The 19,478-nt window shown below is 47.8% G+C and overlaps 1 protein-coding gene across 1 annotated transcript in view; it reads right to left on the bottom strand.

Annotated features, from left to right (window-relative positions):
* The window catches only part of SULT4A1 (sulfotransferase family 4A member 1), a 142,870-nt gene that overhangs the window by 64,440 nt on the left and 58,952 nt on the right, over window positions 1–19,478 (bottom strand). Inside the window, exon 2 of the mRNA XM_085652466.1 lies at window positions 18,276–18,406. Within this exon, the coding sequence (XP_085508592.1) occupies window positions 18,276–18,406 (131 nt within the window). The remainder of the gene's footprint in view (window positions 1–18,275; window positions 18,407–19,478) is intronic.

The following is a 19,478-nucleotide window of genomic DNA, read 5'->3' as shown; positions in this document are numbered from 1 at the left end:
AACAGTCTGTGTTTTTAATTTTAAGTGTAAAAATAATGTACTACTCTTTTATAAGTGGATAGAAAGGAATGAGACAGGATATGTAAGTGAGTAAATGTAGTTAAAAGTACCTTTATTTGGCCACAAGTAGAACTAGACTTCCCCCTTCTGAACGACCTCTTGCCTCAGGTGTGATGAAGTAAGAGGCAGCCTCTGCAACAACCCCTCATGGTTGAAGAGCTCTCCAGTGCTGTATCAGGCCTGACAGCGGGAAAGACACCGGCCCAGATGGATTCTCTACTGAATTCTATAGTAAATAGTGGGAGATCCTCTCTCCACTATTACTTGACCTTTATAATGAGGCTGCTGAAGCTGGCCATTTCCAACAGGAGCTCGATATGGCCACAATTGTGGTCACTCCAAAATCGAACCCTCCATCCACTAACTGTGCGGTATATCTGCTCATCTCACTTATTGATGGAGAAATAAGAATTGCCGCGATCTTAGTCAAATGCCTGAAAATGGATCTTAACGCCCTCATACAACCCGATTAATGTGGCTTGATGCCGGCTAAGGGCACAAGGCACTGCCTGAGACGCCTCCATGATGCCTTAACCCTCTGGCATCTCCTATCACCTTCTGTGGCCCTGTTGTTAATAGACTTTGAGAAGGCCTTTGACATAGTGGACTGGGCTTACCTGGTTCCGGTTCTCCAGAAGATGGGTCTGGGACCTCGCTTTTGTGGCTATGTCAAGTTACTTTGCTTCAACCCAATTGCGAAAGTGCAGATTAACAGTGTGGTCTCTGATCCATTATCCATTTGTTATCAAGGCAGTAGCCAGGAAATTAAAATACCCCCCACTTTGAACCAAAACTCTTATGACACTAAGCAATGGACTAACTCATCACGACCCTCCCGAGAAGACCATGCTTGTCTCTTCTTACCAAGCTTCTATCCATTCATCTTTTCATTCTTACATCCACCCGCTGATGATCACCATTTCAGCTTTACATTCTGTCATCCATTCGGTCTTTCATCCAGTCTGTTCCCTTTCCGTCCATCTGACTGCCGATCATATCCAAACCTGTCCATCTACCTTCAAACCTATCCATCAAACATATCCATCATTTCACTTATCCCCCTTTCATCCATTCAACTATCCATCCTTTCACTCATCCATCCACCCTTTTACTCATCCATCCATTCACTCCATACAGCCACCAATTCTCTTTTTCACTCATCCAGCGAGCCACCCTTTTACTCAGCTATCCATCCTTTCACTCATCCATCCACCCTTTGATCCGAGCGAGTGCCCTGACCTTCTGGCATGGGAATCGGTCTCCCTCCACGCAGCTCCGCCTAGCCGTCACCACCTCTGACCTAGAAGAGTAGGGATTGAGACCGCTCTCGACTCGCTCTCTGTGCCTTTGTCATTGTGTAAGTTAATTTAGTTTTGCCTTTGCTTTAGTCTTGGTTATGTGAATTTAGTTTATTCTGCTGCCCCCTTGTTTCTTCTTTTTTGCTGTCTTGTGATTCTCCCTCGATCGCAGACCCCACCCACCTCCCGCTCACTGCTTCCCGCCCTTCCCGCCTCCCATCTGCACTTTCCCTCCCCTATTTAATGGGGGCCGCTGGCACGCCAAAGGAAAGCCCGCCTGCACCCGTCCGCGACCTGACCGTGGCAAGGGCCAGGAACCCTGGATCTACTACCCCCCACCATTACGACTCCGCCGCCATCCTCGCACTCAACCCAGGTACAGGCAGAGACTGCCAACAGGCCTCACCGAACATGACCCCGGGCCAGTTCTCCTACCTCCACTGCCGCTGGACCTTCACCACCACTCCGGCCCCCAACACCACCGACGCCAGCACCGATGACACCCTCATATGCATCCTCCTCAACATGCGCTCCGTATACAAACACGCCGTGGAAATCTGGAACCTACTCGACTCTCTCTTGTCCGACATCACCTTCTTCACGGAGACCTGGACCAATTCCTCCTCCGCCCCCGACATCAACACGGCCATCCTGGATGGATACAAGATCCAGAGGAAGGATCGCCCCAACCACCCGGGAGAGGGCCTCGCCATCGCCCACAAGTGCACCCTCCGCCTCACCACCTCCAGCGAAACCTTCCCCCCCGGCCGAACACCTGCACATCGAGATCCAGACCAGCCCCAACACCACACTCCGAAGAACTCTCGTCTACAGACCCTCCAGCCCCCGGACACCCTTCGTTGCCACCATCACCGACTTCATCACACCCCACACCATCGCATCAATGAACTACATACTCATCGGAGACCTTAACTTCCACCTCAACAACCCCAGCGACCCCAACTCCACCACCCTTCGTGACAACCTCGCCAACATTGGACTCAACCAACTGGTGACCACGCTGACCCATAGAGCAGGACACACCCTCGACCCAATCTTTGTAGCAGGTAACAGCATCCACTTCAGCCACACAACGCAACCGCCAGTGGACCGACCACCACTGCATACATTTCACTGTCAACAAACCCAAGGCACCTAAACCAGCCCCTCGCACTCCACAAAGAAATTGGAGCAAGGTTACCGACGAACAACTGAACTCCACCCTCACCCGAAGCAGCCACACCTGGGCATCCGACGCAAACATCGCAGCCAGAGAACTCCACACTTGGATTGCCAACAGTGCAGACGAGCTCGCCCTGCTACGCAACCACGGCAAACAGCGCCCCAGGAAAGCCACCTTGTTCACCACTGATCTCCAAGAAGCCAGGCACACCTGAAGACTCCTGGAGAACTGGAAGAACACCAAGACAACCGAAAACAACTCCACCTACAAGGACGCCATGACGAACTACCACAACCAAATCAGAACCACCAAGAGGAATTTAATTCACAACAAAATCCTCGCTAACTCCACCAACGCCAAGGAACTCTTCAGTGTGATTCGGGAATTCACCAACCCATGCAGCGAAGCTACAGACATCACCCCGTCCCAAGACCTCTGCGATAAACTTGGAACATACTTCCACCTCAAGATCAAAACACTCTACAACAACTTCATCAACCACCCTCAAGATGCCACAACCACACCCCCCAAGACACCAGCCAGCCCACCATCTCCAACTGGACACAGATCACGACCGATGACACCACCACAACCATGAAAGGCATCCACTAGGGGGGCCTCCACTGCCCCCTGCACATCTACCACAGAGCCGCAGACACCATTGCACCTGAACTACAACGCACCATCAACACCACTTTCAAGACAGGCACCTTTCCAGATTACTGGAAGATTGCAGAAGTCAGGCCCTTGCTCAGGAAGCCCACGGCTGACCCCACCGACCTCGAGAACCACAGGCCCATCTCGCTCCTCCCTTTTGCAGCCAAAGTAGCAAAGAAACCAGTCAACAGGGAACTGTCACTTTTCATCAAAGAAAATGCCGTCCTAGACCCGTCACAATCTGGATTCCGAAGCAACCACAGCACCAAGACCGCCCTACTCGCCACCACAGACGACATCCGCACCCTCCTGGACCAAGGCCACTCCGCAGCCCTCATCCTACTCGACCTCTCGGCAGCCTTCGACACCGTCTTTCACCACACACTAGTCACCAGACTACACGACGCCGGTATACAAGGAACAGCCCTGGACTGGATCCGATCGTTCGCCACAGGATCAGACTACCTTCCTTCCTCTCTGCCCCCACAAAAACCACCTGCGGAGTCCCACAGGTTTCATCACTGAGCCCGACCCTCTTCAACATCTACATGGCCCCCCTCGCAGCCAGCATCTGACAAAACGGCCTCACCATTGTATCCTACGCCAACATCATCCAGCTCATCCTCACCCTCACCAGAGACTTCTCCACTGCAAAACTCAACTTCCAGAAAGGAATACAAGACGTCGCAGTTTGGATGACCAACAGCTGCCTCAAACTCAGCACCGAGAAGACAGAAGTCTTCGTACTTGGAACCACCCCATCAGCATGGGACAACACCTGGTGGCCTACCACCCTCAGAAGTCCACCAACCCTCTCAGACCATGCCAAAAACCTCGGCATCGTACTAGACTCAGCACTCACCATGAACCGACAGGTCAACGCCGTCACCTCCAGCTGCTTCAACACCCTCCGCATCCTTCGCAAGACCTTCAAATGAAATCTCCCTGAGTCAAGGAAGACAGTCGCCCACGCACTCATCACCAGCAGACTGGACTATGGAAATGCACTCTACGCCGGCATCAACAAGTCCATACTCCGCAAACTCCAGACAATGCATAACACCGCTGCCAGACTCGTCCTCGGCATCCCCCGACACGAATACATCAGCCAACACATACAGAGACTCCACTGGCTCCCCGTGGAGAAGAGAGTCACCTTCAAAGTCCTCACCCACGCCTACAAATGCCTACACAACAACAGACACAAATACCTCAATGACCGAATCAACTTCCACGTACCCAAAAGAATACTCCGATCTTCCAACCTCGCACTGGCCGAAACACTGTGCATCCACAGAGCAGGCAGAAGATCGTTCTCTCACATTGCAGCCAAAACCTGGAACGAGCTACCAGCAGACATCAGACATGCCCCCTCCATGAACACCTTCAGGAAGACTCTCAAGACCTGGCTCTTCGGCTACCAGATCTGCATACACCCCCAGCACCTTGAGACCCCCACAGGTGAGTAGCGCGCTTACGCTGATTGATTGATTGATCCATCCATCGAATTACTTTTGCACTTCTTAATCCATCTTTTCACTCACTGATCCATCCATCCACCTTTTCACTCTTTCGTCCATCCAGTCACCCTTTCACTCATGCATCCGTCCACCCTTTCATCCAGCCATCCATCTACTCTTTCACTTTCACTCACCGATCCTTACATCCAACCTTTTACTCATCCATGCATTCACTCAATCCATCCATCCACTAATCGATCGTTTCATTTACACTTTCACTCATAGGTCCATCCTTTCACTCAACCATCCATCCATCCTTTCTCTCATCCATCCATCCATCCATCTTTCCAAAATTTCACTCATTCATCCATGCATCTATTCATCCACCTTTTCACTCACACATCCATCCCTCCATCCTCACTTTTACTCATCCATCCTTACATCCAGCATTTCACTCATTCATCCACCTTTTCACTCACACATCCATCCATCCGTTAACACATCCATCCATCCTTCCTGTCTTTCACTCATCCATCCATCAATCCTCCCTTTCACTCATCTATCCTTACATCCATCATTTCACTAATTCATCAATGCATTTATTAATGCACCTTTTCACTCACACATCCATCCCTCCATCCTTTCAGTCATCCATCCATCCTCCCTTTTACTCATCAATCCTTACATCCATCATTTCACTAATTCATCAATCTATCTATTAATGCACCTTTTCACTCACACATACATCCCTCCATCCTTTCAGTCATCCATCCATTGTCCCTTTTATTCATGCATCCTTACAGCCATCATTTCACTCATTCATCCATGCATCTATTCATCCACCCTTTTCACTCACACATCCATCCATCCGTTAACTAATCCATCCATCCTTTCACTCATTCATCCATCCTCCCGGTCTTTCACTCATCCATCCTCCCTTTCACTCATCCATCTTTACATCCATCATTTAACTCATTCATCCATGCATCTGTTCATCCACCTTTTCACCCCCTCATCCATCCATTCACCCTTTCACTCATCCATACACCCGTCCTTACATCCATTCTTTCACTCATCCATCCAAGCACCCTTTCAACCTGCCCAATTCATCCAGCCTTTCACTCCATCTTTCCATCACATATCATCTATCCTCCCACTCATCAACCATTCTTTCACTCACTCATTTATCCATCCTTTCTTCCATCATCCATACATCCACCATCCCCCTTTTACTCATTCATCCATGCATCTATTCATCCACCCCTTAACTCAGCCATCCATCCATCCACTAACACCTTCTCACTCTTTCATGTTAATTATGAGCCTTTGTCTGCTGAATTCCAGACAGACGAGTCCCATCAAAATCCCCCCTTCCGCTGCAGCTGCTAAAGCGGGGGGTTGATGACGCCCATGTTTGTCAGAGTACTAGTCAGGGATACCCCCTGTAGCCCACCCTTTTTGCCCTTTTCATCAAGCCTCTGGCCTGACTTATATGCAGTAATGCAAAAGTACAAGACTGGAAGCGGGATACAGGATACAATGATCGCATCGCATTATATGTTGATGATGTCATCCTATTCCGTTCCAAACCTGAGGACACTGGCCTGCGTAGTCTTCGTCTCCTTCAGCTTTTTGCGGAGGCCTATGGTCTGCAGGTTAATCATTCAAAGTCATTGCTGGTTCCTCTCCATCCCTCTCATAAGTGCATTGAGTGGCAGGACACTATACCAGTGCAGATTTTGAGCTTCCGTTATTTGGGAATCAAAGTTGCACTCCATGCTGAGTTGACTTGGACTCTTAACTTTACCCCACTGTCCGGAAAGGCGGACTTTAAAAAATGGTAGCTCCTCCCACTCAACGTGTTGGGGCAGATTGCTCTTTATAAGCTGATGGTCCTGCCAAAGTTGTTATATCTTTTCCAAACCTTCCTGCAATTGATACTTCAGCAGTGGTTCACAGAGATGGACTCCTTGGTGACGTCTTTTCACTGGCACAAGTCCAAACCGCGGCAAGCTCTTGTAAGGTGTCAGTGGACACCATACGATGGTGGATTGGGCACAGCCAACTTTTACCTCTACTACCTAGCGTCTCAGACCCTGGTTATAAATGATTGGCTTAATGACAGATGGTCAGATCCGGCATATATAATGGAATTAACCTCACTGGTGTATGAGAGAGCGCTGGGGATGCTATACGGTGCCTGGCTCCCACAGACCCTCTCAGAGTTAACCGGAGAGGTCTTTCTCAACTAGCGTGACCTGCTCCAGCATTTTTGCAGGGACACCAGGCTCACACAACGAACCCCTTTGTGGCGGGGATGGTGACTACATGAAACTGCCACCATGGAGGGATTTCTCCAATGAGAGTGAGGGATGTTTGGTCTGGCACCCGATGTATTCCTTTCAAGAGCTTCAATCTAAATATGCCCTACTGCCTACAGAATTTCATAAGTGCTTACAGTTGTGGCACACGTTGAGGACACACAATCCTCCAGACATAGAATTCCCTGAGTTTAGTCCCTTAGAAGCAAAAATCCTGATGGGTGCATTGTTGAGGGGTGGTAGCTCCTAAATCTATCACTCACCGATACTAAATGCACCCGAAACTTTGACACATCTATGAACTCAGTGGGAGGAATGGGTGGAACAACTGGAAGATGAGGTTTGTCATGACGCTATGATGACCCCCGCACTATTACGATTACCTCCAGACTGCGGCTCGTCCACACATATTATTTGCTTGGTGCCTACTTAAGCCCCACCTGCCTCCACAGAGCACACCTCCATTCAAGTTCAGCATGCTTCTGGTGTCCGGTTACTCCCGCAGATTTCTATCATATTGTATGGACTCCAATTATTGTGAGTTATTGGAGTGCAATTGTTGAAATACTGTTGGAGGTGCTGGGATGGGAGGTGGAACTCTCACCGAAGTCACTCCTCCTGGGCATTTTTGATGGAGAGGGAGGCACAAAGGCTGACCAAGTGTTTTGGGAGTGGGCGCTATGGTGGCAAAAAGAGACATACCTGTCATGGGGTGGACTGTTGTGCTCAGCAAGAAAAAACGGTGTACAAGGCTAGAGGTTGCCCTAAGAAACATGCAAAGATCTAGGGTAAATGGTGGAATCACTTTGGGCTGGGTGGGCTCGCTAAGATAAGTGTATTTGAAATTTTGTCCCAATGTGTCTCTTGTGGTTGTGATGCCTTGTCTGTTACAGTGTTGATTTACCTCATTTTACTGTTAACCGGCAACAACTGGAAGTGTTGGAAAGTTTACTGTTACATAAAACAATGAAGTTGGTTATTAACGTTTTTTACTTTTTTTTTAATTGTTTGCGGAGTACTGCTCTACTACCTAGGAAGTAGTGCAGTACTTACAGAAATGTAACATTTTTTAAAGATGTACGAAATTAAAAGTACACTGTATTACACTATATTTCCCCTTAAAATCTGGAACGCACACTTTGCGGCCGATTCACTTTGCGGCCGATTACGATCTTGCTAGGAAGGCCTCCAGACAGGTTCCGGAACAAGCAAATCCAATTTGGACCCTATGCTTCCGATTGAGTCGTCCCTCGTTTCGAACAACCAAGCACAATGCGAAGATCTCTTCCGCGTCGACTAAATCGCTTCCGAACCAGATCCTGTCCGTCCGACTCGTTCACAGCAGAATCGTGCCGCCCAATGAAGCCGGATTCTTTTTTTAACAACATATTTTATAGAGTTTTCAGCGTACCCGATGGGTGTAGCCCAACAGGGAAAATACAAAGGAAGTGCATAAGATAAAAACTTTAGGTACATCATAGAATGAAGCCCGATTCTGAAAGAGCGAGTACGATGCACGATTAGGACAGCTGTAGCAACTCTGTGTCAGCGAGACGAAACGGCTGTTGGAATCGGACTTCGAGGGCTGTAACAGGCACCTCTTCAGCTGGAGCCCTCCGAATCGGTCGCAAGGGGGTGCGCATGGGTCCCCCCGATCCAAGCATGCACAGTGTGGCGGGCAAAAAACAGCTAGTGGTAAAGTTTGCTGGAGAGAATCTAGAGGGCGCAGATATTTTAGTGGCAAAAGTTTGCTCGAAACCATCATGCCTAGCTATGGTGGTGGTGTATCGCCCCCCTCGGCCAACCCCCGATTTAACGATCTCCTCACTGAAATAGTCACCTACCTATGCTCCCGATACCTGCACCTACTGGTGGTGGGGGACTTTAACTACCACTGGGACCAGATACCTAGAGAATCACAGGCCAGTCAGCTAGAGGAAACTATGACCACATTGGGGCTGCAGCAGCTTGTGGATTCCCGCTCCCATGAGAAGGGACACATCCTAGACCTCATCTGGTCCACTCAGCCACAGGCTAAACTGACGGACATCAGACCATGTAGTTGGTCCGACCACTACCTGATCAGCCTCCGGATCCCCCAAGCTAGGCGCCCCTCGCAACCCCCCCTGGAATGGAGAGTGGTACGAAGCTGGAGCAAAATTAAGGCAGGCAGCCTAGGGTATGCACTGTGAGGCAACTCACCTAGGAGATCACAGCTGGAAGATCTCGAGGAGGAGAGCGAACTCCTCACCAACCAGCTGATAGCCGCCATTAATATGTTGGCACCAGCCCACAGAGAAAGAGTGCGAAATATGGGCAAGGGAGCCCCCTGGTTCACGGAGGAACTAAGGGGACAGAAACGGACCCTACGACAACACGAAAGGCAATGGCGTAAGTTATATGACCCTGAGGCGCTTAAGGATTTCAGGGCCAAGCTTGCGATATACAAAAGAGGGATTTTGGTATGAAAGGCAGCGTATTATGAGGCCAGGATTTTCAAGGCAGATAACAAGCAAAAAGAAACTTTCAGAATTCTGAATGAACTCAGGCAAAAGCAGGTACAGGAAACAGGCGCTAGACCGGAACACTGTCATAGGTTCCTGACCTTTTTTTAGAGAAAGTGAAGGACATTCTTACTGATATAGACACCACCCCCACCAGCCAGAACCCTTTGGGTATGAATGAGGTTCAATGTGATGGTAGGGGGCCTCTAGCCTCCTTTCCAAGGCTAGATCATGACTACCTGGCCCACATTGCGGCTCAAATTAAATCAGGCTCACCAGCGGACCCATGCCCAACAAGGATATTTAAAATGGCCCTACCAGCAATTGAGGGAGAGATCCTCTCTCTGATCAATCGATCATTGGAAAAGGGCAGTGTTCCCAGTAACTTCAAGGAAGCCAGAGTAACACCCCTGTTGCAAAAGGCGGGGGCAGACGTTATCAACCTAAAATATTATAGGCCCATATTCCAACTTCCTTTCTTTGCCAAAATACTGGAACTGCACGTCCTTAAAACGCTGTCCCTATTTATCCAGAAACATCAGCTACTCGAGAATTTAGGGCACCCTACAGCACAGAGCTGGTGATGCTGTCGGTGCTGGATGAACTCAGGCTCACGGCTGACAGCAAGAAGCTGTGCGCCCTTATTTTACTAGACCTCAAGGCGGCGTTCGACACGGTCAACCACAGCCAACTCCTGACACGAATCAGGGGTATAATATGGGCATTAGTGGGATGGCATATCAATGGATCGCCTCTTTCCTGACAGCCCGGACTCAAAGGATCCAGATGGAGAACTGTGTCTCCAATAAAGGGACAGTAACATGTGGAGTCCCTCAAGGGGCTGCACTATCCCAGCTTTTGTTTAATATATATCTCAGACCACTGGTGGGGGCCCTAGCCCGCATGGACTGGTAGGTGTTCAACTACGCCGATGACACTCAATTAATTCTTCAAATTGACAGCACAACTCAAGCCCACTTACGCATGCAAAATATCCTTAGATACGTGGTCAACTGGATGACAGCTAATTCACTCAATGTTAATCCGGACAAAACTGAGGTCCTAGCCATCACCACAGGAAGCACCCTGTGGTCTGACCTCTTCTGGCCACTGGAGCTGGGTGCTACACCTACTCCAGCCCCAGTCGTTAAAAGCTTAGGCATTAAAGTAGACGACAAACTCACATTGTCTAACCCAGTGTCCTCGGTGGTTGGGACCTGCGTAGGCCTGCTGAGATAGCTGAGGAAATTATCACCCCACCTCTCTTTCTCTTCCTTGCGGACGGTGGTGACCGCATTGATCGTGTCCTGCCTAGACTATGACAATGCGCTATACATTGGATTACCCGTAAAGTTACTAGACAAGCTGCAAGTAACAATGAATGATGCAGCTAGGCTGATTTTCAAGCTCCCTGGGCGGGCACGGCCCACACCTCTGTTGCAACAACTTCACTGGCTCCCTGTCAAGCAGCAAGCCAAGTTTAAAGGCCTCTTCATCACCCACAAAGCCCTTTATGGACAGACTCCAGTTTACATCAAGGAGTGCCTGGAGAGTTACGTCCCTGGACGCCCCTCTGGTCATCAGAAGCAGGCCGGCTGGCCTGTCCACGCTTCAACACAACGACCAAAGTGGGGCGAGCATTCTCGGTCCTGATCCCACAGTTGTGGAATAAGCGGCCAGGAAACCTTTGTAAGGAAAAATCCCTTCTCCCTTTTAGAAAAAATTGAAGACCCTCCTCTTTACAGAAGCCTGGGCACAATCACACGCACTGACCAGAGACTCACTGGGGTGGGCCATAGCTACTCTCTCTTCAGGACTTAGAGTCCTGTTGGTGATCATGCGCTCTACAAATCTCAATTAACATAATATAACATAACATAACATAATACCATAACTATAATCGGTATAATCATGCAGAGCATGCTCCACTGCATGGTACTGCACAATAAACAGTTATATATATTAGATTATATATATGCAGATTTGGCGGAGGAAGTGGTGAGCTAAACATTCCCTTTTGGGTCATTGGCAGGATTGATCACATGGGTCTGTAGTGACCATGTCTATTTTGTAGCCTGTGACAGCGTATGAAATGTGCCACACTGCGCCATATTTACAAAGTGATGCATCTAGGCAGATGCGTCACTTTGTAAACCTCTGCGCTACATTATACCTGTGACAGGTATAATGTATGCAGGGTGGGCGCTTAGATGCTAAAAAGCTTTGTAAAAAGGCCCTGTGAAATCTATGAGAATTCACTGCACCACTTCTATGACGTCACTGCGTAAACTCCTTACACCTGCTTGAAGCAGGCATAAGGGATGACGCAGGCCTTTCACGTGGGGCGTGTGAAATTACACATTGCAGGAGTTGCGTCTGTTTCCAGACACACTTCAGCAATGCGCCATTTTTGCGCCGACAGATACGTCAGGATTCCTGACGAATCTGTAAATCCTTGCGACATTGAGCGCCGTCCAGTAAATACGGCACATCCATGGTGTCACAAGGATGGCGCACTGAAAAGTGTTGCATCGTTGTTTCACCCCAGCCATGCAACACTTTTCCTAAATAAGTCCCTTTTTTCTAGGCTATTAGTTGAGAGATGTTGATATTTTAACCTTGGTGCAGATTTCCTTGCGTAACATACACTGTCATTGATTTGGGATAAATAAATACTTTTCATACGAAAGGAATGTAAAATCCTCCAGTTTCTGTAATATGTGCTAAATCCAATGGAATAATAACCATTCGAATTTCCGCCACCATACATTAGTTTAGTGGAGTAAATCGCACTGAGTTGTTCTTAAGTTGGGAACTTAATGGGACTTGCTCCTGGTAGAGGCTTGCTTGAGTGTGACCTAGCCGAACACTACTGTACTGCCATTATCCACCTCCTGTGTTTTCAGGTCTTCCACAACATTTGAGAAAGTGTTCACTGATTATTAAATCATATTATGTCTATTGGAACATGACTGACTTATATTGGTGCAGGCTGGTTAATCGGGCAGAAATAAAGAAATATTTTATACCTGAGGTAGATATGCTTAAACAACAAAGCTCCACTGGTATCAAATCAAGTTTTAATAATGGCGGAGACCAGCCAGTGTTAGACTACCAATCAGGATTCAGATCACACAGCTGCATAGAAACAGCAATCCTAAACATCAGGGTACAACTTGTTAGCATTAGTGACACAGGCTACTATGCAAAGCGCATCCTATTGGACTTATCCGCTGCCTTTGACATAACTGATCATGAGCTGTAACTCTGAATTCGGTGCTCTTGGAAAGGCTTGTGCTTGGGCTCGACTCCTTAGTAATAAATAAGAAAGGATGCATCAACCTCAAACAGTACATGTAAACTTGGGAGTAGCTAAAGGTCGTGCAGCAGGTGCAATGGCACCGAGGCCCAGAAGTGAGAGGGACCCCAGCGTTCTCTGCACCAGCTGCAATTTGAATGAACTGCGGTCTGCTCAGAATACTTTTTGGAAGTGCCTCCCTGGTGCCTGGTCCTTGTTGACTACTCCTGGGAATTTAGGGGAAGAGTCACTGCCACGAAGAGAGAGAGGAGCCTGGCAGGCACTGGCAAACTCAGAATTGAAAAGCTGCATATAGAGGGCTCATCACGAGGAAAACAATACTGTACAGAGAAAAGGAAGACAAAGAAAGGAGAATGAGGGCAGGAATCTAAAGGAGGAGAAGAAAAGGGAGGAAGAAGATAAGAGAAGATAAGAGAAGATGGGCATTTGAGAGCAATAGGGAGGCAAAGAAGAGAGAGGACGTGGAGAATAAAGGTAAAAACATAGGATATAGATAGCTGATCCTCGTGATCAGTGAGAAGTGGGGAAGAGAAGAAAGGAGAAAAAGACGAGTGGGTAAAGAAGAGCAAGAGAAGAAGAAGATAAAGTAACGCAGGGAAGAAGACAAAGAAGACAAGTGAGAAAAGAGGGTCGAGAAACTACGTAGAAGGGCATAGGGAGAAGGTAAAGGGACATTGCACAAAGAGTTAATAAAAGAGAGGGAAGGGAGAAAGGGAAGAACAAGAAGTAGAATCAGGAACCCAGAGACCTGTAAGCAGAGACATGACTATCCTTAGTGCTTGTAGCTGCAGTGACTTTGCTGTCCAGGCCTGTGAGGGGCCCACTGCACCTAAATTGTAGCTGCCTTGTAAGAGAGACCTGGGGTTAAGAGCCCAATTGTCCTTGCTTGCCTTAAGGCCCAATACACTCTTGCTGCTCCACTACACATCACAGATCACCAGTGTCAGCAAGTATCCCTTTCCAAGCCACCTTTACAAGACATGAGTTCATCATTTGAGCTAAAAGTCTGGTTCATCACTTGGAATGTCAGGGGCTTAAATGATTTTAGAAAGCTACGTAAAATACTGGCCAACCTCAAGAGGCATGAGGTTGACGTTGCCTTACTGTAAGAGACACACTTAGCCCCCAATAATCGTATGCTTTATAACAAGAGACTTCAGGGTGCTTTCCAAGCGGCGGGGTTTACCTCCCATGCCAGGGGTGTTCTTACTTGGATTAACCCCAAATCAGGGATCTCTCTGGTTGAGTTGAATACTGATCAAAATGGCAGGTTCGCTGTCTCCAGGTGCCAGGGAAGAGGGTTGGATATCCAAGCTGTAAATATCTATGGGCCGAACTGTGACGATCCTCTATTTTATAGGTCTTTACTGGCTCAGATTTCAAAAGGTCCTACATTACCTCAAGTATGGGGCAGTGACCTGAATTGTGTTAGGTCCGGCGGCCCAGCGCCCCTTGGCGGATGCTAAAATCATCTCTGACATTGCAATCCAGTTGGGCCTGGGGGATATATGGAGGGCTATGCATCCAGAGGCGGGCGGGTTCACCCATTACTCAGCTCCTCACGCTATACATACTAGAATAGACTAATTACTGCTGGATGGTTCGCTTCTCCCCCGTGTTCACGACTGCTCAGTGCAGCCTTGCACTCTCTCAGATCACGCCCCAATCATTCTAGAGGTTAAAATCCCGCCGCGAACTGTTGCCCCGTTCACATGGAGTGTTACCCCCGTATTCACGTTACAGTTATTGAATAAGCTGTTCTGAATTACCTGGAGCATGTGCAGCTACCATGGCTGTCCAACTCTCATAGGGAAAACCTGATGCGTCCGCTAGACTCTACAGAGATTCGCACTGCCCTGAATTCAATGCGCTATGACAGCGCTCCGGGCATATACGGTCTCACTGTTCCCTTCTATAAGGCCTACATTGATTTGTTGGGGCCATACCTCAGTAGGTTATTCGAGGAGATAGGTGACACTGTTATAATGCCACAATCCATGAGAGAAGCAATCATAGTCACATTGCTAAAGCCAGGCGTCCCCCCAGACGTGCTCGTCCTATAGACCACTCTCACTCCTCAACGTGGAAACAAAAACTTTTGCTAAAATCCTAGCCAATAGACTTGCTCCCCTTCTCCCTTCCCTTGTTGGTCCAGAGCAAGCTGGCTTTATGCCTGGACGCACATTGACCCAAAACCTAAGGACAGTATTTGGAGTTATACAACATGTTAGACCCGAAGTCAGGGCCGCTGCAGTTTTTTTTAGATGCAGAAAAGGCTTTTGACTCAGTTGAGTGGACCTTCATGATTGCTGTGCTGTGTGGGATGAGTTTGGGAGAGATTTTCCTTAGATTGGTTCAGTACTATACAACCAGCTGACAGCCAGGGTTAGGATTGGGAATCATGTCACATCTCCGTTTCCAATATCTCGGGGAACTAGACAGGGTTGCCCCCTCTCCCTGTAATTATATGCTATTGTGGCAGAACCCTTAGCGCGCTCTCTGAGAGAGTACCACTAGCACAGGGGGCATCCGCTTTCCGAACTACAACCTGATTATGTCAGCCTATATGATGATATGTTATTATATGTGTGCGACCCTGCTGTCAACCTTCCTCTAATTTGTGAAGTGATCAGATTTGGCGGACTCTCAGGTTTAAAAATAAATTGGAGTAATTCTCTTATTTTCCCACACACACCCCCTACGGCCCCTTTTGATCTGGAATTTCCGCTGCAATGGACCACCGACTCTGTGAGGTACTTTGGCATACAGGTGCATACCGACTCGGAGCTAGTACTGCGTGAATTATTGCCGTGCAATGACCAAGCTAGAGGGCAACATTGAGAAATGAATCAGGCTGCCACTCTCCCTCGTGGGTCTATACTATAAAGCTGCTCAGAGCTCACATGCTTACTCCTGGTGCCATGGCCCTCGCACTCTCCCACACCTCCTCATAGAGAGGATTGCGGCCGACCCATCCCCGCTTCCCAGGCAACTCACACAGCCTCCCAATAGACACTACGGAGTTCTTGACTCTATCAGTTCGACTGTTGATGCGTGGCACGAGCTATTGAAAAGACAAGCGGGTACCCTGCTCCCACTGGGCTGGTGTCAATGGTTCCCACTGAGTGCGGAGGTCGCAGTGATTTAATCACTTAGGGGCATTCAATTCCATAATATGGGAGATTTTTTCTCTGAGAGTAGAGTCCGTACTTGGGACGAGGTTGCTGTCAAGGGGCAAAGGGCCAAATCTCTCACACAATTCCAATTTTTTAGGACACGTCACACCATGAGATCACTGCTCGGTGCCTAGTATCTGCAACCTCCTGCCCTACCTTCTTTCACCTACCTCCTTCATGCCAAATCTCCATATAAGCTGGTCTCTAATATATATGCCATGTCCCAGGAATACAATCGTACAATTGACTCTCCACCTAGAGCGCAGTGGCAGCTTGACCTGGGTGCTCCCATTGATGATAGTAAATGGAGGTACTGTTGTGAGGTCACTCAATCAGTGGCATTAAACGGCAGGCATAGATTAATCCAATTCAAGTTCCTTAACAGGACATACTATATGCCGGCACGGCTTCATAGATATGGGTTAAGAGACACAGACTGCTGTGAGCACTGTGGTGTAGGTGACGCATGGCCCTGTACCCAGATTGCTGCCTTCTGGAATCAAATATTTCAAGAGTTGGGTACGGTGGTGGGAACTCCGCTTGCCCATGAGCCCCTATTGGCCCTATTAGGATACACAAAACCTCTGCCAAATGATGTTAGGAAACTTATCGGTTTGGGCTTACTTTTGGCAAAGCGCCGGACTGCGTTGCGATGAGCACGCGGCCCTCCTCCCTCAAAGTCTGAATGGGAAAAATACATGATCTTTTGTAATACACAGTCTGAAATATACAGTGAGCTAATGCCCCTACAGAGCCGCCCAAAATGCTTTTGGGGTTTGTATAAACAATATCTTTTTGCAGGGAGGAGGATGGGCTGAATGTCCGCTGAATGTTGTTCTGCTTCATTAAGCTGAATTATGTCATTTAGGGGAGGGCGTGTTGATGAGGACTGATTTGGATTACAATGCTGACTCAGTTGATGTTATATCCGCGATGTAGCCCAGGTGTCTGGCTCGTGCTATCTGACATGTAATCGTCCCTGTTATTCATCTAAACGGCAGATAACCCTGTGATGTTTTCATTTTGCTGTTACTTTATATATTCTCACTGCTGTACTTTTAAATACTACAGAATTACGTGCACTGCTGTGAACTGTTAAATAAAATCAATAAATATATATATTTTTTAAACTCTTGACTTTCAAGTCCAACCTGAAAAAGCTTCTGATGTACAATCTCTCTCTCAATGTCCAGTGAACTCCTGACCAGTTTGTAAGGTCTCCTCTTTCGCACTGCCTCCCCCCAAATGTGTACTTTTCCTCTTCACACACTTCCTTCTCTCCACCTGTTAAGGTAACAAGTCGCTCTTTCCCTTTAAGAGCGACTTGTTATTCACGTGCTGTTAATTTAATTCCCCGAGCGTCTTCCCCGCGCTCTGTGTACTTTCGTAATGGTCAGCTCATTCCAGGGTTTCCGTTGTGGCTGCCTGTAACTGCTCTTTCAGGCAGTTACTTCGGGAGCTGTGGATGACCGGTTGTGGGTTTCTTATCTCTGTACTTCATTCACCAAATAAACATCATTTTGAAGTGCAACTTCCAGGACATCATTACTTATTTTACACCACCCCATCCACCATGAAATTAGAAGTGTTCTGGTACAAGCTGTGCCTAATAAATACATTCAAATGAGATGTACACATCATTGTGAAACATGTCAAACTGAATATGCTATGTGCAGCATATTATTAAACAATTCACTGCATTATGTATTAGGCGGAACAGAACTGCTGTTCCGGGTCAGGCACAACAACCTGCATCTGTGCCAGCCGTGACCTATGCAACAGTGGTTTGCTGCGGGCTCCCCTATACACAGTATTATACATTTATGAGCAGAATAACATACTCTGCACAAATAATACAGCTCAACAGATTTCCAGAAGATCAACTAACTTACAAGAATATTAAATGACCAACAAGAAAATGAAATGCAAAAAAGTGTTCAATACAGAAGTGGATAGAGACGCGTGTATACAGGAGTATTTTGTGGACTCATAAATGTGCAATAGTGCATATAAATGAGGCCCCAGAGATCCACTGCGGATATATGCAGATACCGAGGTTCCTATGTACGTATGTATTTGCCCTTCTTTTAGTTGCTAGCCATAGAGAGCAGCAGACATGCTGACACCGCTGCAGGCACGTGCACTCTTCCTTCATGGATCTGGGGCCCCATTCGTTCTTGGCGGGAACGGGTTGGACTGTACTTTCACAGGGTGGGCTCCCATTTGGACTCTCTCTGTTGGGGGTCAGAAGAAGCGAATTCGTTTCTGTTTCCCATACACATTCTCTTCACGTTTACCTTGATGATGTCGAGACCAGGCTGAGGATACTCCAGGACAGGAAGCTGTTCATCTATATTCATCAATCCGATTTCGTCAGGCTCAGCTCCCTGGCTTACCAGATATACTACTTCCTGCAGCAAACTTGTACCTGAAACCAAGACAAAGATTCAGCTTATACAGTATGGGTAATTGTGTAAACAGGTCTGAATGTCGTTTTAAAAACTTTTATTTCACAATTGCAAGAGAGCTTTTAGGAGAAGCTGTTTTTCCCCCTACAGGGACACGAAGGTTTTAAATGGATGCTCTTTTTTTGTCATCCTAACTAAACTCCTTAATTATTACTTCGTTTTAATTGATACTCCTTTGGACCTATGGTCGTATCTGGAGTCAAACATCACCTAATGAAAACACAAGCATTTTGTTCACCCCTCACCCAGTGGCGGTTCCTCCTAAAGGGCGGAAGAGCATCGTTCCGCCTGCTGTGACCATAGAAGTAAACACAGATTAATAAAAGGGTCATTACCGTTTTATTAATCTGTGTGATGCCGGCCTGTGCTCTTGAAGTGTGCGTGTGAGGGGAGGGCAGGGTAGATTCCTGCGGACTGCAGGATGACGGCTGCCACTGCCAGTGCTCAGTGTGCATGTCGAATTTGCCTGTTGTCTACAGATTGCCTATCCGGCATCTGCACTTCAGACACAGCAATCCCAGCACTGTTAAACATCCAGGGAATTGCAGGCACAGGCCCCTAGGCTCAAAACGAATGCTGGGTTAGCCTGCTCCAACCAATCCAGGAGCTTCTCTCATGCTGAAAACAGCAGGAGAGCAGCTCCAGGATTGGTTGGTTTCGCGTGCCGGAAGTCACCCACCTTCTTTCCCTTTCTTGCTCATCTATCCCAGGAGAGGAGAGACATTGGACAGACTGCCTTGAGTGTACACCACTTGACTGTAGCACCATGGTATTAAAACAATAGGCGAGATCATTTCTCAACTCAATGGCACTTCTTTCTTCATCATCGAAAGGACAAAAAACTGAGTCGGCCCTTAGACTTCAAGGTTAGACAAAGGTTTCTGCGCCCAACCAGCCCAGCTAGGTGTATGGCTGAAATGTGGCTATTGTGTTCACTATTGACTTTGTTTGGCGGAGGTGGGTTGCAGACTGATCATTGCACTGCCGTTGGCCACAGGTGAGTGGCCCGGAGCTTTAAGTCCACGGGCCTCT

The sequence above is a fragment of the Triturus cristatus genome, chromosome 4_1, assembly GCF_964204655.1.
Source record: "Triturus cristatus chromosome 4_1, aTriCri1.1, whole genome shotgun sequence".
NCBI classification, from domain to species: Eukaryota; Metazoa; Chordata; class Amphibia; order Caudata; family Salamandridae; genus Triturus; species Triturus cristatus.
The sequence above is the reverse complement of the archived record's forward strand: the minus strand, read 5'-3'. Positions and strand labels throughout refer to the sequence as shown.